Below are 27,910 nucleotides of genomic sequence, written 5' to 3'. Positions count from 1 at the left end.
CCGGAGGCCCCCAGCCCAGAGGCGGGACTTCCTGTGCGGTCGCCGGAAACCTTCCGGGGTGAATCGAAATCGCCGCTGAAAGCGACAGCCGCGGCAGGAGGAAGGCAGTCGGCTGCGGTCGGCGCCATGGGCAAAAGGGACCGGGCAGACCGCGGTGAGAGATGGCGTGGGCGCGTTCGAGCCGCCTGCACTTGCCGTGTCCGTCGCCCCATCCGGGTCGCTTCGGGCGCGCGGTGGCAGCTAATGTCAACCCCTCGGGCCCGCGGCGATCCTCGCCCTTTGGGCCGGGTGGGCCTGAGAGACGGGACGTGGCTGTGGCCAGGCTCCCGGAAGCGTGGGCTCTGGCCCTGCTCACTTCCGTGTGCGTCTCTGCAGATAAGAAGAAGTCCAGGAAGCGGCACTACGAGGATGAGGAAGAAGAGGAAGATGACGCCCCTGGCAACGACTCCCAGGAGGCGGTTCCCTCCGCGGCAGGGAAGCAGGTGGACGAATCCAGCACCAGACTGGACGAGTACGGAGCCAAGGACTACCGGCTGCAGATGCCGCTGAAGGACGACCACGCCTCCAGGCCCCTCTGGGTGGTAAGCACACCCCCAGCCCGGGCGGGGCCCAACCGGGCTTCGTGGAGCCAGAGCAGAAATGCTGGCGGCTACCTGTTGGAGCTGCTTGCGGCTGAGAGCGCTCACGCTCGCGGTTTGCACAGCTCTAGGTAGGGGTGAGAAGGCTGCACGCCTGTGCGTAAGGGCTGGGGCTTCCTGCATCTCTGACCCCTCCCCTCCTTTTAATTCCCCTTTCTTTCCAGCCCTACCACAGTTTTGGGAATACTTTTATCTACTGCATAAATGACATTTATTATGTAACATTTTAATTCCCTATTTTTAAAAAGTAATGGAAGACACACTAAACATTGTTTTGCTCAACTCGAAATAATTAATGTCCTACATTCATTTGAAATCTAGTCGAAAGGACAGCCAGTCCGGTGGCTTTACCTGTGAAGGATAGTGGGAAGCTGTGGCTGACTTTGGAAACTTCTGTTCTCTCCACTTCTTGTATCTGATTAAAGTAGTAGGCCGCACAATTGGCTGAAGGAGTGCTTACGAAAATCCCTCTGGTGTTGGATAGCTCACTTTTCAGGCAGCTTATCCTTAATAGATAATAATATGAGAAAGAGTCCGATAGTCTGCAACTCATTAGTTTCCTTGTTTGTTGTCTGTTTGGTGTTCCTCAGGCTCCTGATGGCCACATTTTCTTAGAAGCCTTCTCTCCACTGTACAAATATGCTCAGGACTTCCTGGTGGCTATTGCAGAGCCAGTGTGCCGACCAACCCATGTGCATGAGTACAAACTGACTGCCTACTCCCTGTATGCAGCTGTCAGCGTTGGGCTGCAAACCAGTGACATCACTGAGTACCTCAGGAAGCTCAGCAAGACGGGAGTCCCGGATGGACTTATTCAGTTTATCAAGGCAAGTGGGGGGCCGAGGCTCTTTTGGCCCTCCTTGTTAATGTAGTAGTAGTGGGGACAGGTGCTACACATTATTAACTGTGGCAGTTATGAAAATACTATTCAGATCTACCTCAGGTGCTACTCCTGTGGATCCAGCATTGTGTTCTTGCTCAGGCTACACTTCCCATGAGCTGCTCTTAGCAGTAATTCAGGCCCATTCTGATCAGAATTATATGGAAATGCAGCCCAAAGTGAGTGGTATTATGGACTAAATTGTGTCCCCTCCAATATTCTTGAAGCCCTAACCCCTAATGTGTTATATTTGGAGAAAAGAAGTAATCAAGGTTAAATGAGGTCATAAGAGTTGGCTCCTGATCCAACAGGATTAGTGTACTTATGAGAAAAGACACTAGAAGACTTGTGTGCTTGCTTTCTCTCTCTTTGCATGTACATGAAAAAAGGCCATGTGACCGCAGTGAGAAAATAGCCCTCTACAAGCCAGGAGGAGAGCCTTCACTAGAAACTGAATCACTGGCACCTTGATTGTGGACTTCTAGAAATAATTTTCTGTTATTAAACCACCATCTGGCAGCCCAAGTAGACTAATACAGATGGTAAACTCCATCTAAGGCTGAATACCTGACCAAGACAATAGTTAATAATTTCCATTAGGGAAAGTAAAAAAAAAACTTCAGATGTTGACATGAGTAGGCTTCCATGTGAAGAGCAGTTGAACATGCTTGGGTTTGTTTTGAAAGATAGGTGAATGCCTTTCAGAAGAGACGGACTGTGGTTTTTGTTGCCCCCTGCTGATCTAAAGGGAGTTGGATTCAGACTCCTAAATCTGGAATGGCAGAAGATGAGTGCCACAGGCATCCAGTACAGTAATTCATTTAATCTCAGCGAAGCTGGTGGAGCCCTGGGGAGTTCTCTTACTGTGATGTGGAAGGTTGCCCAAGGAGAAGGGGAAGCACCTTGCTGGGATGAGCCCACATCAGTACCCTGCTGTGCTCAGTCTTGGCTGGGATCTGCCTGCAGGAATGTGGGTGTTGGTGCAGTGCAGCGGTAGATTCAGAAGGATAGCAGTGGAGGCAGGCAGCAGACCTGGATCTGAGTGGCAGTGTTTCATGGCTACTACACAGCCTCTGCTGCATGCCATCCTACAGGCTGTTGGGAACCTGAGAAGGATACACACTGTGCTCTCTACCATCAAGAAGCTTACTTGCTGGTTGGGAAATAGGGACATTGGTGTGGAGGCCAAGAGGCTTGCATTTAATTTATGCAGCAAACAATTTCTGAACACATACTCTGGCCAGCTTCGTGCTGGGAGCTGGAGTAATACTGGTGTGGCAGGATGAACCTGTGGATTAGGAGGGGGCCTGTGGGAATGGGAAGAAAAGGAAAGGGAAAATAAAGATTTTAAGCAGTGTTTTATTAAGAAATGTGCATCAGAATTAGCCAGGCAAGAAGAAGGATTCGTTCTCAAAAAGAAGATGATAGTAGGAAAAGCTCAATTTAGTCAGGTCTGACCCCTTATTGTACATTGGGTTTTCATACAATTACATGAACACTTCACTTGGTTGGTAGGTGGTAGGACATGCCCAGTAGCAAATTTGTTCTGAATGAGCTGCATATTGTTAATTTTGCTTGTTTGATTTGTTGTCACTTCTTGCAGTTGTGTACTGTCAGTTATGGAAAAGTCAAGCTGGTCCTGAAGCACAACAGGTAAGGGATTTTGTGATGGGCCCATGCAAGGCACTTTCACCCTCTATACACCAGGTGTTAAGAAGCTAACACTTGTGGACTGTTCTGCACTAGCACCTACTCCCCCGAGTAAGGTGATAAATGGAATAAGCAGAATGATGGGGCCAAAACTGGAAATTTGTTCACTGGTCACTATGTCTCCTGTAGCAGTGGAGCTGGTGCTTAGACCCCTGCTTATTTGTCTTCAAAGTAGGACTGCCCACAACCCTCATGTATTACATCATGACCAGTAGTACTCATAGCTCAGATTTTGTAAAGTGTTATGGGAGTGTAAGAAGAGAGAGGGTTGAGGGCACTGTTTCTAGACCATCTAATTGAGCAATGGAACATTCTGAAGATGGTGTACTGGTCAGTAGAAACCTCCTCTCTCTAATCTTGTAGGTACTTTGTTGAGAGCTCCCACCCTGATGTCATCCAGCATCTTCTCCAGGATCCAGTGATTCGGGAATGCCGCCTGAGGAACCCTGAGGGAGAGGCAACTGAGCTCATCACCGAGACTTTCACTAGCAGATCTGCTGTAAGTGGGCTCCTAGGGGTGGGAGCATTTAGAGTTACAGTGCAGGTGCTCCTCGTCCAGCATTTACAGCCTAGTGACCTTGCACTTTTCTTACCACTTCGGCACTTGCTTGGTCACAGTGGGGTGAAATGTTGTGTGCAAATCCAGACCCTTTCTTTCTCTTACAGATTGCTAAGTCTGCCGAAGGCAGTGGTGGACCTTCCACTTCCCAGGTGACAGATCCACAGGGTAAATCTGACATCCCCATGGACCTATATAACTTTTATGAACAAATGGACAAAGATGAGGAAGAAAAAGAAGAGACACAGACAGTATCTTTTGAAGTCAAGCAGGTTAGTGAATGTACACCCCTTCCCTTCCATGGTTCCTTGTCTAAACTGGTGTCAGGAGCTTGTCCAGCCCTGTCTGTGTGAGAGGAAGGAGTGCTCATCTATTCCTAAACTGCTTTCTCTTTTTTGGTGTCTAACTCCATTTTATTAATGGAGTTAGAGCTGAGTGTCTCATTCCTCATGCTTGTGGGTCAACCTTCACTAGTTCCTGAAGGGGCATGAGAAACAGTGCCTGAGGGCATTTTTGCTGGCTGATTAGACTTAATTTTGTCTGTGTCCTTAATTTGGATTGTTTTTCTGTGCTTTAATCCAGCTGTTAGATCAAGCAAGATCTGAAATCGCAAAAGTCTAGGTAAACAGTTGTTCTTTTGACTGTTAGGCCCCTTGGAATATGTGCTTTTTATGAGCATGCTTTGCAGTTAACAAGATTGTAAAACCTTTGTGCTCACTTCCCAGGAGATGATTGAGGAACTCCAGAAACGATGCATCCACCTGGAGTACCCTCTGTTGGCAGAGTATGACTTCTGGAATGATTCTGTTAACCCTAATATCAACATTGGCCTGAAACCCACAGCTGTTCTTAGGCCTTATCAGGAGAAGAGCTTGCGAAAGATGTTTGGGAATGGGCGTGCACGTTCAGGGGTCATTGTTCTTCCTTGTGGTAAGTGACACCTGAATGAAGATGTCCAGGCTGCTTCTTGCTCTCTCTGCGCCTTTCTCTAAATCGTACTTGGTCAGGGAGCAGCCAAGCTTAGATGACTCCCTAATTCATGACTTGACAAATATTTGAGTGCTGGCTGTGTGCAGGGCTCTGACCTCTGCACTGATCATATAATGGTGGATAAAATAACACTTCTGACCTCAAGCTCATTCTGGTGAGGTGGAGACAGACGGTTAGCAAATCACCTAAGCAATGTGTAGAATCTTGGGCAGTGAAAAAAACAAAAAACCGAGCAGCGTGAGGGGTGAGATGGTGATGTGGGGGAGGGTGTTATTTTGCCTACTGGGGTTAGGGTCTTGTTCTTTGCAGTCTGTCTGAAGAGATTTGTCTCTGGAAGATCCCCAGCATAGAAACATGGCTTATTCCTGGATTGCTTGTTACAGTGTACACATCCATAGAAGGGCAGTAACAACCCTCTTGGCACCTGTCTGATATGATTTGTCCTAAGTCATGTCAGCTCCTGGCCTAGGTTCATGGCCAGCAGTCAAAACAGACTCACCCACTGGCCCCGTCCCAGACTTGAGGCAGACTCTCCAGGGGAGGGGCCTGTTCCTTCAGGTTTTCCTTTCTGTTTTCTTTTTTTTTTTAAAGCTCTTTGAGTGATTTTGATGCATGTTCCTGGTAAAGGAAGAATTGCTGTTTAAAGGAATAGCTTGATTTTTATCTTAATCTTCAAATGGTGCGTGGTAGTAAATGCAAAAGCTCCTGGAATTTCACCTTCTCTGTCTTTGCCATGAGTGTACACACTTACTGCATTTCTGACTTCTCGGCTCAGTTCGTTGTGTAATCATAACAGCTGTCTTTTACTGAGTCCTTCCTTTGTGCAGTCTGTGTACTGGGCACACTGTACCCCAGCAGCACCACTTACCCATGGCTTTGGGCAAATTGTGTCTCGGCTTTAGTTTTCCCATGTTTAAAATGGCAATAATAGGATTGTCTCTGATTTCTGGTTTGTTTTGAGATTTCAGCATTTAAACAAGATGCATGTAAAATACTATAGTAGGGCCCGACACTTGTTTCTTTTAATTCTTACATTTGTGTGTAAAGTGGGCATGTCTCCTTTTTATAAAGAAGAAAACAGTAAGTGCATCGCAATGTCAGCTGTGAGGATTTGTATAAATAATTTTCCTAGATTCATGTGCTAATGAGTAGTCTGTCTGTCTCTGCCCTTCATTTCAACCTGGCCTTGGGTAGGATTATGTTTTGGTTTCTCATAGGTGCTGGGAAGTCCCTGGTTGGTGTGACAGCTGCATGCACTATCAGAAAACGCTGTCTGGTTCTGGGCAACTCAGCTGTGTCTGTGGAACAGTGGAAAGCCCAGTTCAAGATGTGGTCCACCATTGACGACAGCCAGATTTGCCGCTTCACCTCTGATGCCAAGGACAAACCCATAGGCTGCTCCATTGCCATTAGCACCTACTCCATGCTGGGCCACACCACCAAAAGGTCCTGGGAGGCTGAGCGAGTCATGGAGTGGCTCAAAACTCAGGAGTGGGGCCTCATGATTCTGGACGAGGTACACACCATACCAGGTAAGTAGGATGAGAGCTGAGCTACCCACTCATTGGATGGACAAAAATTGATTTCTAATGGTTGGGTTAAGGGAGGGACTGCCATGTAGTACATCTGTCTTGTTAGAAAGACTTGCTGGGTGAAGCTTTCAAATAAGTCTTAAGCATGGGCGTGGCAGGAGTGAGGAGGGTGGTGGATGGGTGTACACATTCACTGCCTTCTTAACCACTGGCCTAGAGCAGTCCTTTAGAAAATGATGTTTTTTTCTTTTTCCATATTATTGTTGTAGTTCAGCTTACCCATAACTTGTATTTTTTTATGGCCCTGTGAAAATGACTAGGAACCCTGAAAAGTCCTTGCAATAGTGTTGTTTTATTTGAAGGCTATAGTATTGATCCTTAATATGTCACAGACGCCCTTCTCCTAGTATTGAAGGCAATCCTTTTTCAAAAACAGCAACGTTGATATAATTTATATACTGTGAAATTCACCCATTGTAAGTATACAATTCAAGATTTTTAGTGAATTTATGAAGTTGTGCAGCTATCACCGTGATCCGCTTTTAGAACAACTTCTTCACACTCATTATCACTGTGTGCATCCGTAGCCCCAGGCAGCCACCAAATTGCTTACTAGCCCTATAGCTTTGCCTTTTATGGAAACACAGAATCATATATGTTCTTCTGGCTGGCTTCTTTCACTTCACATAATGGTTTATCCATGTTGTAACATGTACTGACAGTGTGTGTGTTTATTTTATTGCCGAATAGTATTCCAGGTAAACCTTTTTTGATAAAACAAATTAAGGAGGGGCCATGATAAATGAAATGTCAATCACAGATCCTCTGAATGAAATGAAATTGGAGGCATTTGCGATGGAGTATTCAAAAGATTGTCAGAATGGCTCTAGCATCTGGTTTTTGGGGGATATGTAATGAGTGCTCTTCTAGCACCTCTGGGTGTCTGAAGATATCTAGATCTTCATAGCAAGCCAGGTAGAATGAGGGGTCTGTCAGGTGGAAGGAACAAGTGTACGTCCTGACGCAGGAAAGTGCTGGGCATGGCTTGACAACAGCAAGGTGGCACTGCGGCTAGTGGGAAACAGAGAGGAGAGTGGTCAGAGCCAAGGTTGGAGAGGAGAGAGCAGAGTAGTGTGTTGGGGTAAATCCTACAGAACTTTGTAGGTCATGGTAAAGCTTGTACTCTGAGTGGATAGGAAGCCATTTGTGGGATTTGAGCAGAAGTGACATTCTGACTTAATGCTAGAAAACTATCACCCTGGCTGCCATTCTGAGAATAGATCGAAAGAAGCAATGGTAGAAGCAGCTAAATGGGTTAGTTTGTGGAATCCCAACAAGAGGCTTGACCTAGTAAGAATAAAGGTAATTTAGTTCTGGATATGTTTTGAAGGTTAAGCTGACAGGTCAGATGTGGGAGCTGAGAGAAAGAGAAATCAAGGATGACTAAGGTTTTTGGCTTGGGCACTTGGAAGAATGGAGTGGACATTAAAATTGAGGTGGAGAATATTGTAGAAGGAGCAGGTTTGGAGAGTGATGATCAGCAGTTAGGCTTTAACCATGTTAATTTGATTGCCCGTTAGACATTCAGGGAATGGCAAAAAATATTAGAAAATAGGCAAAAGATATGAATAGACATTTGACCAAAGAGAATGTACAGTTGCCAATGAGCATGAAAAGATGTTAGCAGAGAAATGCAAATTAAAACCATGATGAGATGCCAGTACACATCCATTCGAGTACTAAAATAAAAAATATTGACAATACACACTACTGACAGAGTACAGAGCAACTAGAACTCCCATACATTGCAAGAGGATGTATAAAATATGCAGTTGCTCTGGCAGTTCAGCAGTTTATTAGAAAATTACCTTATCACCCAGCAGTCCCACCTCTGGGTGTTCATCCTAGAGAAGTAAAACTGTAGGTTCACACAAAAACCTGTACGTGGATGTTTATTCCAGCCCTAGTCATAATCTTCAAAACCAACATGTGTGTCAGTGGGTGACTAGAGAGACAAAGTGGTGCATCTGTCTACTGGAACACTACTGAGCAGTGAAAAAGGATAGACAGACTGTTTGCTGCATGCAACAACCTGGCCACATCTCAGAGGCAGCATGCTGAGTGAATTGGCCCATCTCAAAGACTGCATAGTCTGTGATGCCTTTGATAGGATGTTCTTGAAAAGACAAAACTGTAGTGATGGGGACAGATCAGTTTGTGCCATAGGTGGGGTGGGGGTGGAGGGGTGTGACTATAAAGGGAGAGCACGAGGGAGGCTTTTGGGGTGATGGATTGGTCTGTATCCTGATTGTGGTGGTTACTCAAATCTACACATGTTCAAATTTATAGAATCAATCCCCCCGCCCCCGAATATGGTCAGTTTTACTGTGTGGTAATTTAAAAAGTAAACTAAAAAGAAAAAAATTTGGGAAGGGGGCAATATTAGGTCTGATTGGATTGGAAGTTGATATAGAAAATTATAATGTCTGTGTTTGAAGCTTAGGAAGGCTTTTTGCCCAAGTATACATGGAGTATGTATGGATGAGTCTCTTTAACCTGAGTCCTAGGTTTCAAGCCCCAGAGGTTGGCAGCCAGGTTTGGGATTGGTTATCTGATGATGAGGTTATGGGGGAGTGTTCCACATAGTTCATACTTGCCATCTGTGTCTGTCTCTCTCCTGTGGTTCACTGGGTTGCTTTGTCTCTGGTTGGACAGAAGAGTGAAACCAAACAACTCTAAAGGATTTTGAGTTTAGCCTTGTAAGCTATATGGCCTGGCCTTGCTCATTAGGCCAGAGAGCAAATGTTAATTAAATAAGGGAATTCTAGCAAATCAGAGTAAGTTTCTTGACTGTTCAACACATTTACCATGTTGGAATAGGTAGAATGATAAATCTTTGAGACTTAAAGATTGCTCAGAACAGGTTCTCCACATCGGAAGGACATGGTAGCCACAGCACTGGAGACACCAACCTAACATGTTTACACATCTTCCAAGAAGGAGCCCTGTTAGGTCATTATATTAATGATGGATTCTTATTACAGTACTTGCATATATTAATTGCCTACTGCATGAGAGGCACCGTGCTAATTTTATTTTAACAAATATTTATTGAGAACCTTTTAGGTAGCAGGCACTGTGATTGGCACTGGAGACAAGTAGAAGGGACAGTCAGTCACAAATAAATGTCAAATGACAACTGTGACACAATGTTCAGTGAAACAGGCCTCACACACAAAATACATATTGTGATTCAGTTTACATAAAGTTCAAAAAGGAAGCACATGTCCTTGCCGATGACTGAAGTCAGATTTGTGGTACGTTGAGGGAGAGTGCTGGTATTGACAGGAGGGGTCAGAGGAGAGACTTCTGGGTGCTAAGAACACTCAGATCTTGACCTGGGTGGTTCCACAGGTATGTACCAGATTACCTGGTTATCGAGCCATGCACTTCATTGTATGTGGGTTCTTTCCCTGTGATAGCCATCATGGCTGTAAGAGAATGTAAGTGACATTACTGATTTGCAGGGCAGATTTCCTGGGTGGGCTTGTTTCTGGCTGTAGTGCTTAGGCAGAGTCAAACTCGTGCTTCCCTGGGGTTGATAATCCCTGGGCCATCTCCATTGCTGCCTGCACATGTTAGGTTGGTGTCTCCAGTGCTGTGGCTACCATGTCCTTCCGATGTGGAGAACCTGTTCTGAGGTCCTTGGCTACCCTTTTGTAGAGCTGGCACAGTCCTTGGAAGTAACCTTGACACTTTTTTTGTTTGTGTGTTTTCCGAGTGTGTGTGAAAACTGTGTTAGGCCTCAGTGTGTGAAACTGTAACACCTGGCTATTTACTTGGGATTAGACAGCCCTTATTTCACTGTTTTTATGTTTTTGGTTTGTATTTCAGTGTGATCTGACTTCTTGTTCATCAGATTGTTATTGCCGTTGTCATTAACCTTATCATAATTGTATTGTAAGATAAGCCTACTCAAACATTTTCACTTTCCTTCAGAGTACAGTTGACCCTTGAGCAACTTGGGGGTTAGGAGTGCTGATCCCCATGAATCAAAAATCGTTGTATAAGTTGGTCCTCTGCATGTGTGAATTTCCAACCTTGGATCTAAAATATGGTCATCCCTTATGGACCCACACAGTTCAAACGTGTGTTGTTCGAGTGTCGATTATTAGAATTTTTAAAAGGCAAGCCAATGGAAACCCATAAATCGAGTCTTTTAAAATGAATTATCTCATATTTTTTATGTATTTATTTAATTTGATAAATCAGAAAGAATCATAATGGTTAAAGGAAAGTTAACATTATAACATTCAGAGGAAGTTGCTTGTTAACCAGAGTGAACCTAATTGGAGAAGTGTGGAGAAAATGACCAACCATCTTCTTGGTAATCTAGGTATAAGTTTTAGGGTGAACAAATCCCTTGTATAATTCAGAGCTCAATGACATGTTGTAGCTCATGTTTCAAATTGCCATTGATGCTCCTGCTGACAGTTCAGCTGTTGTGAAGAGAATACTGGATTCATTCACTTGGAGCTTCCTGCAGATTGTTTCTCCCTTTTGTTCTCTTTTTCATCCTTCTTTTGAAGAGGTCTAGCAGTGATGGTTATATATTCCTGAGTGGTCCTTCTTGTCTAGAGCCAGGTTTCTATGATCCAGAAACCTGGAGGGTTAGCCCATGTAGCGTCACGAGCCAGTGTTAAGTCACAATGTCTTGTGTGGTACTTGAGCATTTAAAAAAGTGACAGTGTGACTTGCCAATTGTTTCCCCAGCCAAGATGTTCCGACGGGTGCTCACCATCGTGCAGGCCCACTGCAAGCTGGGTTTGACTGCAACCCTCGTCCGGGAAGATGACAAAATTGTTGACTTAAATTTTCTGATTGGGCCCAAGCTCTACGAAGCCAACTGGATGGAGCTGCAGAACAACGGCTATATCGCCAAAGTCCAGTGTGCTGAGGTAGCTGTCCTCTTTCTTGCACAGGCCTCTCAGCTAGAGGCTCTTCTCATGGTTTAGAGGAAATCATCAGGTTGATTCCTCATGGGCAGATACCTAGATCAGGACCTGAGCAAAGTGCTGCCACCTCATGTAGTACCCTCAGTCCCCTGCGAGGTGGGTGGTATTCTGCCACTTCACAGATGTGTGATATAAAAATCACCATCCAGGGGCACATAATAAATGATAAAGTGAGGATGCGAATCCAGGTTGGCTCGGCTCCAAAGTCCACGCTCCTCTTCCTTTCTGGGAGTGAGCACTTCAGGGGGTTCCTACTTACCTTCACTTCTGAGAGATTCTTGGATGGTCCTGCATGGACAGTCATCCAGGCCATCCCCTGTGCCAAAGCCTGTTGGTTTCAGTGTTCCCAGAAGGCACCTGTGGCCTTGATCATTTTATTTCTAAGAACATATTTTACTGCTATTGTTCTATAATGAATATCTGTACAAGTATGTGTTGAAAATACATGTTCAAAGGTAAGTCTTCTCAGAAGGAACAATAACAGAAATCTTTTCTGGCACCTTGAAAGCACTGTCCCTCAGTGGTTAGAATAGGGCAGCCTTTGTTTTGAAAGGATGGAAAGGGGCCTGTTGGATAAAGGTAAGGTGAGGACCATGTGTAGGTAGACTTGCTCTGTTGCTTCCTGACCCTTTATTTGTGTCTTTGTAATCGCCATCCATCTCATGAGACAGCGTTGCCTGTAGCTGTACCTCCATTTCCCCTCTGGGGTAACTGCTCTTGGAGCTTAGGGTTGTCATTCTCTTCTAGTTCCCTAAACATATGTTGTTTTGCTTTGCTTTTTTTTTAATCTTAATGTATACGTAAATAGAAACATTATATATGTTGTATGACTTCTGTCTTTTGTGCAGTATTTTTATTCCTTGCATAATGCATTTTTTGATGATAAACGTAGCTTATTTGATTCCTTTGAATTGCTCTGTAGTATTCCATTATACATGTACACCACAATTCACTATGTAATAGAATATTACACTGCAGTAAAAGTAAAATCTTCTATAATGTTGACAGATATTTGGGTTGCTAAGCTGCTTTTTAATAGCTTTATTGAAATTTAGTTTATGTTCCGTAACATTTGCCTGCTTACCATGATTTATAGCTTGTGATTTTAATAAATATAAAGAGTTGTGCAACTATCCCCACAATCCAGTTTTAGAATATTTCTGAAGTGATTGTACCAATTAACACTTATCAAGGGCGAGTAAGGTTGCTCCACATCTCCTTCAGTACCTAATAATATTGAATTGTTTTCTTTTAATTTTTGCTAACCTATAAGTGTGAAATAGTATTCCTTTATGTTCTTAATTTGTGTTTTCCTCTGTACTAATGACATTGAGTATATTTTTATGTGTTTATTGGCTACTTGTATTTCATATTCTGTGAAATGCAGGATTTTAAAATTTTTACTGTGAAAGAAGAATTGCTTTGGTTATAAAGAAGTAGAACCCTATTGGAGTCATAACAGGATATGACCCAGAGGGAACCAGAGAACATTAACAGCAGAACTTAATGATTTGAGCTCAGCACAGAGTTTGGCATATAGCTATGGCTGCTAATTCTACGGTGGTGGCAGCATGAAGAAATGGTCTGTGTCGATCACATAGAAGTGGCACTGTTCACAACAAAAACTCAGTCTGTCAGTGTAGGCTTTGTGGCCTGTGCCAGTGCAAAGCTCCCAGAGAATTGTTGTAATTTATACACAGCCTTAAGACTTTTAAAACTCACGCACTTCAGTGTATTTCCCTGCACTTGCTTTAGCTTGTCAGCTGCCCAGCCACAGGGCCTAGCACACAAGAGGCCCTCAGAAGTGTTACTGTAATTCTTATTTGCATGTTAAGGTTGTCTCAAATGTGACAAACGGGACTACCTTCAAGGTGACTTCATGTCCATTTGACATGTTCTTATCATTCTTTAAGCACTTCCTTGTCTTCTGGCCCAGCAAGATATTTCTGACTGATCTGGTACTTGCTCTGCTCTGGCTCTGGAACCAGCCATTTCTCCATGGAGCCCTTTCAGTAGAGAATGTAATTTACAAACCAAGATCTGAGTGCTAGGTTTTGTGTTCATTGCTAGGATGTCATTGCTAGGTTCACTCATGAGATAGCTAGGAAGTGTGTGTGCAGTTCTCCATACAGGGCTGTGTGTGGACTTTTGTGTGGTGGTGGGAATCTGGTTTCCCTCACTTGGATAATTCCCTGGATATTGATACATTTAAAAATTTTTGTGATTTAATTAACATGCAAGAGTGTTCTGGTTCAACAAACATTAGGTATTAGGTTTTGTTTTTTTGTGTGTGTTTACAGTTATATTGAGGTATAATTCACATATTGTTGGTTTTGTTTTGATTTGTTTTTAAGTTAATTCTGCTAAATGAATTGTATCAAAGGTTCCAATTGGGTGATGTTTAAACTTGCAAACTGATCCATGATTCTTGTATCACAGGTTTGGTGCCCAATGTCTCCGGAGTTTTACAGAGAGTATGTGGCAATCAAAACCAAGAAACGAATCTTGCTGTACACCATGAACCCCAACAAATTCAGAGCTTGCCAGTTTCTAATCAAGTTTCATGAAAGGAGGAATGACAAGATTATTGTCTTTGCTGATAATGTGTTTGCCCTTAAGGAATATGCTATTCGACTGAACAAGTAAGAATTGAAAAGTCGGAGTTGCCTCTAAAGCCAGTTTTGCTTCCCCATGTGACAGTGCAGAAGATGCCTGTTATTTTCTCACAGCTCTCAGGAACTTCCTGAGATCTAAAAGTCTGGTTCTATGCCCCATGTCCCAGGAACCAGGCAAGATAGAGGAGTAGGTAGTCAGAGTCAGAGGTTAGAGCATGTAGAAAAGGAACCTGGTCACCTTGAGCCCAGGAAGCAGGAACTGGAGTCATGTTGCTTTGGAGCTGGGCTCTAAAGGTGGGCACAAGTTGGCATTTGGAATTTTAGGACAAGTGAGTACCCCAGGTGGAGATGAGGACAGACTGTGTGGACCAGGGACCAGGAAGGCAAAGCACCCCTGGTGTGGCCTGGCATTGAGAAAGAGTCCTCACCAGCCCACAAACCTACCCAAGTGCCTTTGTCACATTAGTGTCAATTCCAGAGGGATGAGAAGACAATGCATATATTTACTATGTGATATTTAATAGCCATCTTCCTACCACCCCCCTCCCCCATTTCAGTACTCCATCCAGATTCTTCCTGAGCCTTCCTCAGGTGTCCTGCTCCCACACCTGCATTTGAACACCTGAAGCTCGTCCCTTGGTTGTAGCCTCTTGAACATCTGCCTGGTTAGGGACACTCATTTGAATCTGTTGAATCTGAGCCTCTCTGGCACAGTGCAGGGCAACAGGTCATGGCTCGCTCATGGACACTGGAAAGATAATTATGACTTTTACTTTTTTTATGTATGGGTATACCTCTGGCCTTTTGTCTGTCTTGTTTTCTTGCTTTAAAATCATCTCGTGGATCCTGGGTATTGCTCCATTCAGCAGATTGGGACTGATGCGGGACAGGTAGTCTCTAAGCTTTTGGTTGGTTCATCCTGGCCTTAATAAAAAAGGAATAAGTGTCACTAAAGTATGTTGTAGGAGAGACCGTTGTGCTCTTTGTTTTATGAGGTAGTGGGCAGGACATCAACTTTGGAGTCTGACATGCCGAATCTGACTCCTAGCAACTCCTATTAGCTGTGTGACCTCAGGAGTGTTGTTTACCTCTCTCAGCTTTTTCTTGCTTTTTTGTCAAGTGCACTTATCACCTCCCAGCTCAGAGGAGTCTTGCGCCTGACATCTAGTAGATGTTCAACAAATGGTAGGTGTTCTTTTGAAGGGTGGTTACCCTTCCATTTCATTTCCTATATAGGGGAACCTTCAGAAACTGAGGGTTCACCATCATGTGAGTAGTTTCTCCTAATGATGGAAGAGGAGAAAAAGAACCACCTAAAAACCTATGTATTGAGAGACAGGTTGTTCTGAAGAATGGAGTTTTCCAACCCAGTATGACACACATAGAAAATAAGATTTGTGTGGTGCCCTAAACACTCTTATAACAGGCTTACAGTGGTTGGGGTGACCAGAGGCCATTAGCTTGGGGTATCCAGCTGTTCCACACCCTGCCCAGCTTTCCCATAGGCAGGGGGTTTGCTATCTCAGGTATACCTGTTACCAGTTTGTAGCACATTTCTGGAAAGTGCCGTGTGGAAGTTCAGAAATTGTGCTTTATGAGGCATCCATGGGCACTGCCCTGGGATGGCAAATGGTAGAACATCCACACTTAATTTCAGGTTCCTTAGATTTCTGCCCCTCAGTTCTTCATATGTAAATTGGAAAATGAAACCTACCTTTTATGAACTGAGGACTCGTGGCAGGGGCAGATGGATTCTTTTTAACATAGTACACAGCTCAGTGTTTGGTGTGCGTGGAACCTGTATACCTGGTGGCTTTCCTTATTGTTGTCATCATCATCATTACTGTTATTACTGACCCCTAGGAAGGTACAGAAACCAGATCATTCTCCAAATGGCAGAGGAATGGCATTGCCAGGTGCCAAGAAGTGATGACCAGTGAGGTCATTAGATAGGGTTGTGCCCTTTGGCAGAGAACTTGCAATTAAATAGAGGGGTTTTGAACTTAGTGTTATAGGAGGTCAGTGGGGAAAAGTCTGGAAGGAGCTCATTTTCCTACTCCTTCCTTGGAGAATGCCTGTGTCATTAGGAAACAGTTGCATTCAAACTTATGTTTGCAAATAGCAATATTTCCTTTGCCACTCCCATTGGGCTGCATGAAATTCAGGGAATTCTCTTAGTATTGACCCTAAGCTTAGATCTAGAGACATTGAAACAGGAAAGAGCACAGTCCAGAAACAAAGGAAAACGTAGAAGAGGCAATCCCAAAGAGAATGGTGACTGAACCTCAGCTCAGTGGGGAAGGGATTGGGTGTGTGTGTGTGTTTTGGGAAGGGAGTAGGTTAAGTGTATTGCCACTCATTTGTATGGCTTTCTTCTTGATATTCTTGTGTGACAGGGAGCTTCCTGGAAGAGAGAACTTTGTAGGAGCTCCTTTTCCCTCTCATGTGCTTTCAGGATAATTGAGTGATTCTGTGGAATTCTAATACAACTTTGTTCTTCTCTAGACCCTATATCTATGGTCCTACATCCCAGGGAGAAAGGATGCAGATTCTCCAGAATTTCAAGCACAACCCCAAAATCAACACCATCTTCATATCTAAGGTTTGTGTGGCATGTAGAGTGGTGGTTAGGTTCCAGCACCCCCAGAGCCTGGGGGACACTGGATAGTTTCTGGGGAGTGAATTAGTGTTTGTTGAAAGAGCGTCACGTGTCAGTTTTCATTTCTCATGTCCTGTGTCAGGGTAGTGGAAAAAGCAGAGTTAGGGTTTTATGTCTTATGCACAATTTATATAGTCTTTTTGCTGCAATAAAGTTTTTCCCTCCTTTTTTTGGGATGCAGGAATTTTAAGTTGTATTTTCTTTATAAAAGGAAAATAAAAGTTTATTACCTACTCTGGCAGAAGCAGGCATTTATTTAGATGAAGTTCTCTTTGTGGAGTTGGAGATTCCTCCAGGTCATGGCAGCCTTTGCCCTGGCTCCTAGTATGCATGCCTTGGTGGCTGGTGGTGAATGTAAGCATAGTGCAAACTCATGCAGGCCCAGCTTGGCCATAGTCTTAATTTTCAGTTAGAAGCTCTGGCCCAACTGTTTAAAATAGTCATGCAGATTACAATAGACTCAAAGCCCAAAAGAAATGAGATTTACCTACAAAATGATCATGGCTGTCTCTGTTAGTACCAGACTTTGATGTCTGTGAGGGAACCTAGATGGCTGGAGCCCCCACACTGAGGCAGCTACCATGAGTCAGAATCCAGCCCAGTGCAGGCAGTATCCCCCACCAGGTCACATGTCCGACATGTGCTGCTGGTCTCAATGGCCTCTAGTTAAGAGTGTGGATGGTTTTGTGCAGCCCTATATCTGTAGCAAAAAAAATAAGAATCACTCACAGAGTCTCTCTTGATAGAGCCGTCTTGTCTTTAGGCCCCTAGCAGCTGGCACTGGGACTGTGGCTGAGACATATGGGTAGCCGTGGGTCCTGATGGCTTCTTTAGGACAGCTCTCAGAAGTCCCACTAGATCCTAGAGGCCTGCCCGCATCTAAAAGACCCTGGTACAGACAGAAGGGGATAGTAGTGATTGTTTTTCTAAATTATCTATAGAGCTTATGAGCTTATTTAAATTTGAGGTCAGTAGATCCCCCCCTCCCCTTTCGTCTTATATATAAAAACCTTCCTAGACACACAGCTGCTTCATTTCTGTAGGTGGGTGACACATCATTTGATCTGCCAGAAGCAAATGTTCTCATTCAGATCTCATCTCATGGGGGTTCTCGGCGGCAGGAGGCCCAGAGACTAGGGCGAGTGCTCCGAGCCAAAAAAGGTAAAAATGATCTTCCCCTTACTGCTCCTAGAGGTCTCTCCTTTTGAACTGCCTTAGATAGGAAGAGGGTAGAGTTAAGCTGCCTGTGCGTTCATGATGGTGAGCTTGTGCTCCTAGGCTTAGTACACTTTGAAGGAGCAAAGCAATAATTGAGGTCTCCTTGGTTCTTGTTATTTCTCATGCTTTGGGAGTGAATATGTGAGTGTTTTCCATGACAGCTGCCTGCAGCTCACATGGATATCCTCTAAGCTGAGCACTTGTATTGGTAGATAGTAAGAGGAGCCAGGACAGCAGTGCTTAATGATATAGACATAGAAGGGGGAAGGCAGAGCTGGGCCACCAGTGGAAGTGTAAGAGCTGGAAGCTGTCTCTTGAACCACAGGTTAGGTGTAAGGAAAAGGTCTGGTAGGAGCAGCTTGGGCAGCCACAGGGTGGATGCCTCCCTCATAGCCTGTGAAGAGTGGTGCCCTGAGTGGCAGCTTGCATCAGGGGCATTGCCAACTCAGTGAATGAGGAAGGAAGAGGTGTGGATTCTCTGCATGTAAACTACAGCAAAAGGGCTCAGACCCCAGTTGTGGGCATGGCAGGGACTGATATTGCTGCTAAGAGATGACATCCTCCTGAGACCAGGCTGATCCTAAGACAAGGACAGAGAGGCCCTATCCTCAGAGAATTCAGTTATCTTAGGAGGCATCTGGACTGCTAGGATGTTTGAAAATGATATGTTGGAATCATTTTCTATTTAGATTTATTTAAGAAGAGGCTAATTGTGTTTAAAATGGAGACAGGGCAAGTTAGAAATAGCAAGCCTAGAATTGAGCATCAGATCTCAGGCAAGTAATTTGCCTTTCTGAGCCTTGGTTTCCCATCTGAAGTAGGAGTGGCAGTCCTAACTTATAGGACTATTATGAGGAATGAGACTTACTTAACAGTGTAGTAGACTGCTGGATAAATTGTAGCTTTTAAAAACTGACATGTCTATAATCTGACTAGCATATTTGAAAGTAATTCGTTACTTATTCCTTATTCTTTATTATAAAAAAAATACATAATTTGAAAACCCCTTTGAATTTGATTAGAATTTTGTTCTTTTAAAATACTGACTCATTTTACAAGGCCAGTATTGCCCTGATACCAAAGCCAGAAAAGGATACTACAGAGAAGAAAATTATAAGCCAATATTCCTGATGAATATAGATGTAAAAATTCTCAATAAAATACTAGTAATGGGATGCTAGCAAACTAGTAGTGGTGAAAAGTTGATAGTTTTTTCTCTAGGATCGGGAGCAAGACAGAGATGCCCACTGTCATCACTTTTATCCAGCATAGAACTGGAAGTCCTAATGAAAGCCATCAGACAAGAAAAGGCAATAAAATTGGAAAGGAAGAAGTAAAATTGTCTATTTGGAGATGGCATGATTTTATATACAGAAAACCCTAGACTCCACCCAAAAACTGTTAGATCTAATCAATAAATTCAGTAAAGTTGCATATAAAAGTTAATATACAAAAACCATTTATAATAGCATCAAAACAAAATCCTTAGGAATAAATTTAACCAAGGAGGTGAAAAAATCTCTACACTGAAAACTGTAAGACACTTATGAAGAAATCAAATACAAGTAAAAGGAAAGATATCCAATGTACATGGATTGGAAGAATTATTATTGTTAAAATGTCCCTAGTACTCAAAGCCATCTATAGATTAAGTGTAATCCCTATCAAGACTCCAATGACATTTTTTTACAGAAGTAGAAAATAATAATCCTAAAATGTATATGGAACCACAGAAGACCCCAAATAGCCAAAGCATTCCTGAGAAGAACAAAGTGGGAGGCATCACAGTTTATGATTTCCAGCTGTGTTGTAAAGCTGTAGTAATCAAAACAGTGTGGTACTGGCATAAACACAGACAAATAGACCAATGTTACAGAATCAAGAGACCAGAAAGAAACCCAAGCATTTATAGTCAACTAATATTTGACAGGGGAGTCAAGAATACTCAATGGAGAAAAGACAGACTCTTCAATAAATGATGCTGGGAAAATTAGATATTTGCATGTAAAAAATGAAACTAGATTCTGATATCACACCATTCACAAAATTAACTTGAAATTGATTAAAGACTTAAATGAAAGGCCACAAAACGTAAAACTAGAGGGAAATGGAAAAGTGCTCCTTGACATGGGTCTTGGCAATGGTTTTTTGGATCTGTCATCTAAAGCAACAAGAAAAAAAAAAGTTGGGATTACATCAAACTGAAAAGCTTTTGCACAGCAAAAGTAATGACTGACGAGATGGAAAGGTAATCTATGGAATGGGGAAAATACTTGCAAATCATATATCTAATAAGGAGTTAACATCCAAACTACATGAAGCCTTCATATAGCTCAGTAGCAAAAAAAAAAAAAAGAAAAAAAAATTCAGTTAAAAAATGGAGAAAGGACTTGAATGGACATTTTTCCAAAGATATACAAATGGTCAATAGGTACTTTATGAAAAGATGCTCAACATCACTAATCATCAGAGAAATGCAAATCAAAATCACAATGAGATATCACCACACACCTGTTATGAAAAAGACAAGAGGTAACAAATGGTGGCAAGGGTGTGAACAAAAGGCAACTCATGTGTGCACTGTTGGTGGGATTGTAAACTGGCACAGCCACTATGGAAAAGAGTATGAAGATTCCTTAAAAAGATAGAACTACCGTATCATCCAGCAATTCTACTTCTGGGTGTGTGTCTGACAGAAATGGTGTCACTATGTCAGAGATATCTCCACCCTCATGTTAATTGAAGCATTATTTACAATAACTAAGACATGATAACAATCTACTTGCCCATCAACAGGTGAATGTATAAAGAGAATGCGGTATATATACAATAGAATACTGTTCAGCCATAACAAAGGAAATCCTGCCATTTGTGACAACATGGGTGGACCTTGAGGGCATTATGCTGGGTGAAGTAAGTCAAAGAAAGACATATACTATATGATTTTACTTATAGGTGAAATCTAAAAAAAAAAAAAAAAAAATCAAAAGCCAAACTCATAGAAAAAGTTTACATTTATAGTTAACAAAGGCAGGGGTTAGCAGTGGGAGCACTGGATAAAGGTGTTCAAAAGGTAAACTACCAGTTATAAGGTAAATAAGTAACATGATGACTAAGTTGTAAAAAAATATATATATATATGTATGTGTGTGTGTGCGCGTGTGTGCGTGTGTGCGTGTGTGTGTGTGTGTGTGTGTGTGTGTATATATATAAATAAATGGAGCTACTTTACAGTGGAGTCAGAGCTGCCATTGCAGAGGAACTGCCTTGTACAGTTTATGCCTCAAACCTTTGTAAAGGTAAAACAGGGCTAGATAACTTTTGGACTGGGCCATATAGCATTGTGTCCCCAAAGAACTGTTTGCAGGTACCGAAAAAGCAGATATTATGACTACCAGACTGAAAATTAAAAACATTCTTTAGAATTTGAATGACTGTTACTTTATCTGCACCAATAGAAATGCCTTCCTTCTAGTGATGTAATCGTTCCCCTTTCCCTTCTCATAAACACTCCCCACTTTTGGCTCCGAATCGGAACGCTATTTGTGCTTCTGCCTGAATCTGCTTCCCGAATAGCTGTTCTTTTTGATTTCACATAAATTCTTGTTGCCTCTCTCACTTTGGCCTTTTATTTTTAGTTGAACATAGTTAATTAACACTGCTGTATGATATATGTGAAAGTTGCTCAATTCCTAAAAATTATCATCACAAGGAAAAAAACATCTTTTTCTTTTTTTTGTATTGGTGTAAAATGATGGATGTTAACTAAACTTATTGTGGTAATCATTTCACAATATATGTAAGTCAATTGTGCTGTGTATCTTAAACTTACACAGTCTATATGGCAATTTTATCTCAAAACTGAAAGAAAAAAGACAAAAATCTTTGATAAAAGATATTTTTTGGCTTTTTGCATCTCTGAGCAAGACTAGGAAACAAATTCAGAAGCAGTACACAGGTACTTACTTAACCTGCTGACATTTGAACTGTGAAGCAAAAATATTCAGATTTTCCTGAAGGATTGGGTTTTATAGGCTATAATATATTTTGTCCTAGTTTCTGTGATAATTCTTACAAGGTTATCAATGAGCTGTTTTTTTAAGCAGTTTTGTTGAGATATAATTCGCATACTACACAGTTGATCCATTTAAAGTGTACAGTTCAGTGGTTTTCAGTATATTCCCAAAGTTATGTAATCATCGCCACAATATATATATATATATATATATATTCATTACCCTCAAAAGAAGTTCTTACCTATTAGCAGTAACTCCTCATTTCCCCTTACCTCCCAACCTCCAACCCCAAGCAACCACTAAACTCCTTTCGTCTCTATTAATGTGCCTATTCTGGACATTTCATATCTATGGAATCATAATTTAAACTGTGACTGTCTTCTTTCACTTTTAATGTTTGCAAAAAGGTTATCCATACTGAAGTATGTATTAGAACTTCATCCTTTATTGCTGAATAATATTCCTTTGTATGGACACCACATTTTATTTATCCATTCATCTAATAAATTTGATAGAGCTAGTAAATGGATATTTGGATTGTTTCTACTTTTTGGCTCTTAGAATAATGCTGCTATGAAATTTATGTGCAAATTTTGTGTGGACATCTGTTTTCAGTTCTCTTGGATATATATCTAGGAGTGGAATTGTTGGGTCATGTAGTAACTCTGTGTATAACATTTTAATAAACTTCCAGATGGTTTCCAAAGTAGTTGCATCATTTTACATTCTCACCAGCAATGTATGAGAGTTCAAAGTTCTCCACATCCTTGACAACAATTGTAATTATCTGTCTTTTTAAAATTCTAGCTATCCTATTGTGTGCCAGGTAGTATCTTGTTATGGTTTTGATTTACATTTCCCTGACGACTAACGATGTTGGACATCTTTCAAGTGCTTATTGGCCATTTGCATATCTTTTGAGGAATGTCTATTCAGATCCTTACCTTTTTTGTAATTAGGCTTTTTATTGAGTTGTAATGGTTCTTTATATAACCTAGATACAAATCCCTTATCAGATACATGCTCTGTAAATATTTTCTCCTATCCTGTGGGTTGTCTTTTCAATTTTTTGATAGGGTCCTTTGAAGCACAGAAGTTTTTAAATTTGATGAAGTTCCCATGCAAAGTCAGGGGACTTATCCCCTAACAACAAAATTCTTCCACTGTATTACTTGCTTTTGAGCCCTGGACCTGGTATTCTCATAGCTAATGTCTTTTCTCCTGTCCTCTCCCCAGGGATGATTGCAGAGGAGTACAATGCCTTCTTCTACTCGTTGGTGTCCCAGGACACACAGGAAATGGCTTACTCAACCAAGCGACAGAGGTTCTTGGTAGATCAGGGTTATAGCTTTAAGGTATGTATCCATTGGTCTCAAGTCAGAGTAGGACCACAGCCTTTTTTATACCCAAGCCACCAGGAGAAGTGGGGCCGCTATTAACACCATCATGGGACAGAGCTTAGGCAGGTACACAACATTAGGGGACTGGAGGCCCTGCTGCAGACTCCCTTTGTCTTTGCATGAATATTAGGTAGCTTTGAGGGAAAAATATTATACAGGGTCTCCTGCCTCCAACTTCCCACAGTGACTAGTCAAAGAGTGGAGCCCTCTCAAGCAAGAGGCTTTCTTGTTAACTTTTTACAGTTGCCTTGTGCAAAGAATGTTAGATGTTGATGAGAAAATGTGCAAGCCTAGCAGGACTCGATGTGCCAAGGAATGGTGGCCTTCACTATGTTAGTCTGAGCACCTGAACTGGATTACTTTCTCAGGGGTTGCCCCCTCGGGGTGGCTAGGACAACTCTTCTCGTAGTCAGCTGCCGAGCCTGGGCCTTGGTGGGCCTCACAGACATCAACCATCCACTGTACTACAAAGTCAGATATTTGAATAACTTGGGAAATTCTAAGTAAAGCTTTGGCTAACTTTTACTGGCTGAGACCTTTGCTTTTTTTCTTACTGACACAAATAGTAATATTATATTGGGATTTAGTGTCTCAAAGAGTTTTTATTTGTGGGGGGTGGGTGGAGGGTACTGGAAGCAGGGAACTAAAAGGACCACACTAGAACTCATGTATACAGTTTCCCAGGTTCTTGATTTGAGAAAGACTGTGGGCTGCCTTTTTAGATACTTTAGATTGTGTCTTTACAAGTTGGAGAGTATTCTGTTATTAGCCTTAGACAAGAGGATGGGGTTGTCTGATGCTTCTTTTAGCCAGAGCCAGTGAAACTTTTCTGACTTCCTATGCTGTCCTAGAGAACAGGACTCTTGGGACAGTTTTTGAAGGATTCTCACTGTGGCCTTTTTATAGCCTTTTTATATGTTGGTAAAAGACGTGTTGATGATAGCATTCATGTCCCCTGATGCCTCCAAGTCTTAGGGTAGGGGAAGCATCAAGTCAGGAAGTGCTCTGGGTTCTTTGAAGGGTGCATTCGACTTAAAGTCATGTGAGCACAAAGTTGTCTTTGTTGATTGGAGCTGCCTTTGTCTCCCTTGCCTTTAGTGCTGCCACTGAGAGCAGCTAAGTTAGAGTTCCTAGAATCATGACTGTGGAGAGGTGGCCAGACCAAGGCAAAGGTGTCCCATATCCGTACTCTGGATCTGTGGCTGCCAGAAGGGCTCGGCCAGGTTTTTTCTTCTAGGAATTTTAATTAAAATTAGAAGAATTAGAGGGAAAAAAGTCCCCCTTATGTAATCAATCCAAGCTTTCTACAGACATAGGTAGGCCTTATGTTATCTCCAAAGAAATGAAAATCAAATCTTCATCAGGCTGTCATCTTGGTGTTTTAGAAAAGCATCTCGTAAATCCATTCTTGACATTTTGTTATTTGTAAGTGCTCCCTCCTGCTGGAAGCCCTGAGTCCAAGCCAGGAGGTTGAAGGCCCTTCTTGGGGTGGGCAACAGGTTGTGCCTTTTAGTCTCTGGTCCTTTGACCTACAAGATAGGAAAACTAACAGAGCGGATGTTTCAAAATCACCAAGATCCCTGTTGATCTTCTGTAAGTGATCATTTACCAGCTGTGTGTTGGGCAGATTTCTCTGGAATTTTCTTAACCTCTCTTGCCTTGTAGTCATTGATTATATTCCTATTGAAGGCATCTCCTGTAGCTGGTCTTCATACTGCCCAAAGGAGCTCTCCACTGTTAGCTACCTGTTCCACTGGGCCTAAGGGAGGGAAGTGACCAGAGCAAGTGAACCAGGGGAAGGTGGGGTAGGGTCAAGGGAGAGAAAACAAGGGGACATATTTCCTGCTGGTTTCGGCTTTGCAGGTCATCACAAAGCTTGCTGGCATGGAGGAGGAAGAGTTGTCATTTTCAACGAAAGAAGAACAACAGCAGCTTTTACAGAAAGTTCTGGCAGCCACTGACTTGGATGCTGAGGAAGAGGTGGTGGCAGGAGAATTTGGCTCCAAATCCAGCCAGGTGAGTGAGTGGGTGGGGCTCTAGGTGTCAGTTGTCCTGAAGGACTGAATTCTTAGACACACACATGCTCAGTCTTGTATGTGTGTGCACCTGTGTGATTTTTCTGAAAAGCTTGGAAAACACAGGAATTTGTAGAGAAGATAATAATAAGAACAACACGTTAACCGGTTGGTATGTATCCTTTCTTCTCTACATACTGTTTTACGTGGCTGAGCCTGCAGTGGCTGTAATCGGTCTCCTGCTCCATTCACATAGCAGTCTGGTGCAAGTATTCGTTAATGTTTTGATGCTGGAGACCAGGTTGGCAAACATGACCCCAGGCTCTCATAGGTGGCTGCAGGGAGTGTGACAAGTCACTTCTTGCCTCGTCCTCAGCCATCGAGCTGAGCCTTCAAGCCTGTAACATGGGTCTGACGATGAACTCATATTGTTGTTTTAATACTTATTTTGAAAAATTTAGAGTTCTCTGAAAATACTCAACTTTTCATTTATTCTGCAAATACTTATTGAATGCCTGCTGTGTGACAGCCATATATAATATGGTATAATTAATGAAAGTATCATTATGGGGAATTGTTATTAGGCCCTTCAAGGAGAGAAGTATAGTTTAGTTAGGTGTTTTTGAAACTAAATTGGTATTAGAGCCGAAAGGTGAGCAATGACTGGAATAAGGAAGAAGAGAAACAATGGCACCTGGGGAGGTGCTGCCCCTCCTGCAGCCTGAGACCTTTCTCCCTCAGACCTGGGGTTTAGGGGCTAGTTCTGTCTCTGGCATTCTGCATGGAAGCCCCAGGGAAACTTCCTGCTTCAGACCATGTCCTAAGGTCAGGTCTGGTCAGTCCCACCTCACAGTGGTCACCTGCAGTCAGGCTGTCGAAGGCATTGCTTTAATGACTATGTGCATACTTTGTTGCAATGTGGTGTGAGTGGTGTGCCAGGTTCTGGTCAAACCCTGGACTTGAGTGGATTCTGTTCACACCATGTATGTCAAGGCAGATGTTATTCCCATTTCACATATGACTTCACTGAGGTGCAAGCATTCAGTATTTGCCCAAGTCACCCAATGAGTTGTAAAGCCAAGATTTAAGCCCAGGCTTCCTGGCTTTTCCCTTGACTCAAGGCCTAGAGTCTCAGGAAATTTTCAGGGACTTCTTCCTTCATTGTTAAAAAAGTCTCTTCAGAAATTGTCATTAAGAGAGGGTAGCCAGGGAATCTGAAGCCAGATTACCTGAGTTCAAGCCCTATCTCTTTGAGAGCTGTGTGATCTTTACAAGTTACTTAACCTCTCTGCTTCAGTTTCCTTTTCTGTAAGATGGAGATTATAATGGTTGTGAGGATTAGATAAGGTAACACATGTAAGTATTGCTTAGAACCCTGCCTGAGACATAATAAGTGGTTAATAAATGTTATTTTAAAAATAATAAAAATTATTAACTCTGAATTTTATAAAACTTATTACAGATATTATAAAAGGACTGTCTTTCCCCTTGGAAACTAATAGTAGACTGGGTCCTCCACAGGTATCCCGGCGCTTTGGCACGATGAGCTCCATGTCGGGGGCTGATGATACTGTGTATATGGAGTACCATTCGGCACGGAGCAAGGCTTCCACCAAACATGTGCACCCACTTTTCAAGAGGTTCCGGAAATGATGCCCTTGGCATCATAAAGTTGAAGGCTGGGTGCTCAGACCAACACTGGAAAAGAGATTTCAGCATAATCTCCACATCCATGTTCTTTCCTCTAGCATTGGGCAAACTGATATAAATTTAATATCTTTCGACCGTGTTGAAGAAACTGCATCAAGGACTTAGTTCTGTCTTCATTGGTCATGTAGGGTTTCAGAATACTAGGGGCACTATATTTTTTGGTCTTTTCAAACTTGTTGGGGCGTGGTCATTCCTGTATATAAAAGTTTTTAATATTTGAGGTGTATTTATCTTAATGTTCTCTTGAATAAACGGACCATTTAATTGCTCTTCATTATAGATATCCTTATACCTTGTCATAGGCATGGGTCATGTCTGGACAACAACCCTCCATCGAGGCCCCATTTTGTAGCAGGAGTGAGACAGAGCCCATCCCCAGGGAACTACTAGGGTGATGAGAAGAGACTTGCTGCTTTGTATTGAAGTGTTGACAGGGGACAGGCCCTGGGAGTTGGGGGGCGGGGTGGTCTAGGTAGAGGGAAGAGGTTGAGCAGTTAACAGTGCTGCCTGTTCATGTTTACATCAGGTGAATTCCACTGTGGGTGCCAGGTCCTCTAGATCACCTGAAGGTTATCACCTCAGTAAGCCACAGTGCACATAGCTCCTGGTAGTTGATCTTCTCTGAGAAAATGACTTACTATTTTCCCCCCAGAATACATTTCTGATATTTCTGGGAGGCTAGATTCCTCCTCTAATAGCAGCTTTGTACTCTTGGGTCTTTACTGGCTAGAGTCTTTATTCTGAAAAACGTCTTTAGGCTTTTTGTTGTTCATTCCTGGTATGAGAGAAAAGGTTAAGGAAAAGACAGCCAAGGCATGATTGCTCTCTAAAAGAAAGGCACACACAGGCATAGGTGGTGAAGAAAAACTTGTCATTTTGAGGTGGAGGCTCATTCTAATAAACAACAGCATTCACACCTGGGGAGTGTGGAAAGCATGCTAAAGAAGGCCTCT

At 42.6% G+C, this 27,910-nt stretch overlaps 1 protein-coding gene across 1 annotated transcript; it reads left to right on the top strand.

Moving 5' to 3' along the window:
• Nucleotides 1-25: 25 nt before the first annotated feature.
• On the top strand, nucleotides 26-27,231 carry ERCC3 (ERCC excision repair 3, TFIIH core complex helicase subunit). Its single transcript, XM_016157092.2, has 15 exons — nucleotides 26-154; nucleotides 376-581; nucleotides 1,229-1,465; nucleotides 3,122-3,171; nucleotides 3,592-3,727; nucleotides 3,895-4,059; nucleotides 4,513-4,717; nucleotides 5,995-6,309; nucleotides 11,083-11,267; nucleotides 13,764-13,966; nucleotides 16,445-16,541; nucleotides 17,642-17,759; nucleotides 23,069-23,187; nucleotides 25,096-25,248; nucleotides 26,769-27,231. Exons 1-15 carry the CDS (start codon nucleotides 127-129, stop codon nucleotides 26,898-26,900), a joined length of 2,349 nt encoding a protein of 782 aa, XP_016012578.1. The 5' UTR covers nucleotides 26-126; the 3' UTR covers nucleotides 26,901-27,231.
• Nucleotides 27,232-27,910: the final 679 nt, after the last annotated feature.

The sequence above is a fragment of the Rousettus aegyptiacus genome, unplaced genomic scaffold, assembly GCF_014176215.1.
Source record: "Rousettus aegyptiacus isolate mRouAeg1 unplaced genomic scaffold, mRouAeg1.p scaffold_m13_p_2, whole genome shotgun sequence".
NCBI classification, from domain to species: Eukaryota; Metazoa; Chordata; class Mammalia; order Chiroptera; family Pteropodidae; genus Rousettus; species Rousettus aegyptiacus.
The sequence above is the reverse complement of the archived record's forward strand: the minus strand, read 5'-3'. Positions and strand labels throughout refer to the sequence as shown.

Bases quoted from the DNA above. Each gene is read 5' to 3' on its own strand.
- ERCC3 (XM_016157092.2), top strand. From the start codon at position 127: ATGGGCAAAAGGGACCGGGCAGACCGCG. The intron at 4,060-4,512 runs GTTAGTGAATGT...CTCACTTCCCAG, and splicing joins TATCTTTTGAAGTCAAGCAG to GAGATGATTGAGGAACTCCA. The intron at 23,188-25,095 runs GTATGTATCCAT...TCGGCTTTGCAG, and splicing joins ATCAGGGTTATAGCTTTAAG to GTCATCACAAAGCTTGCTGG.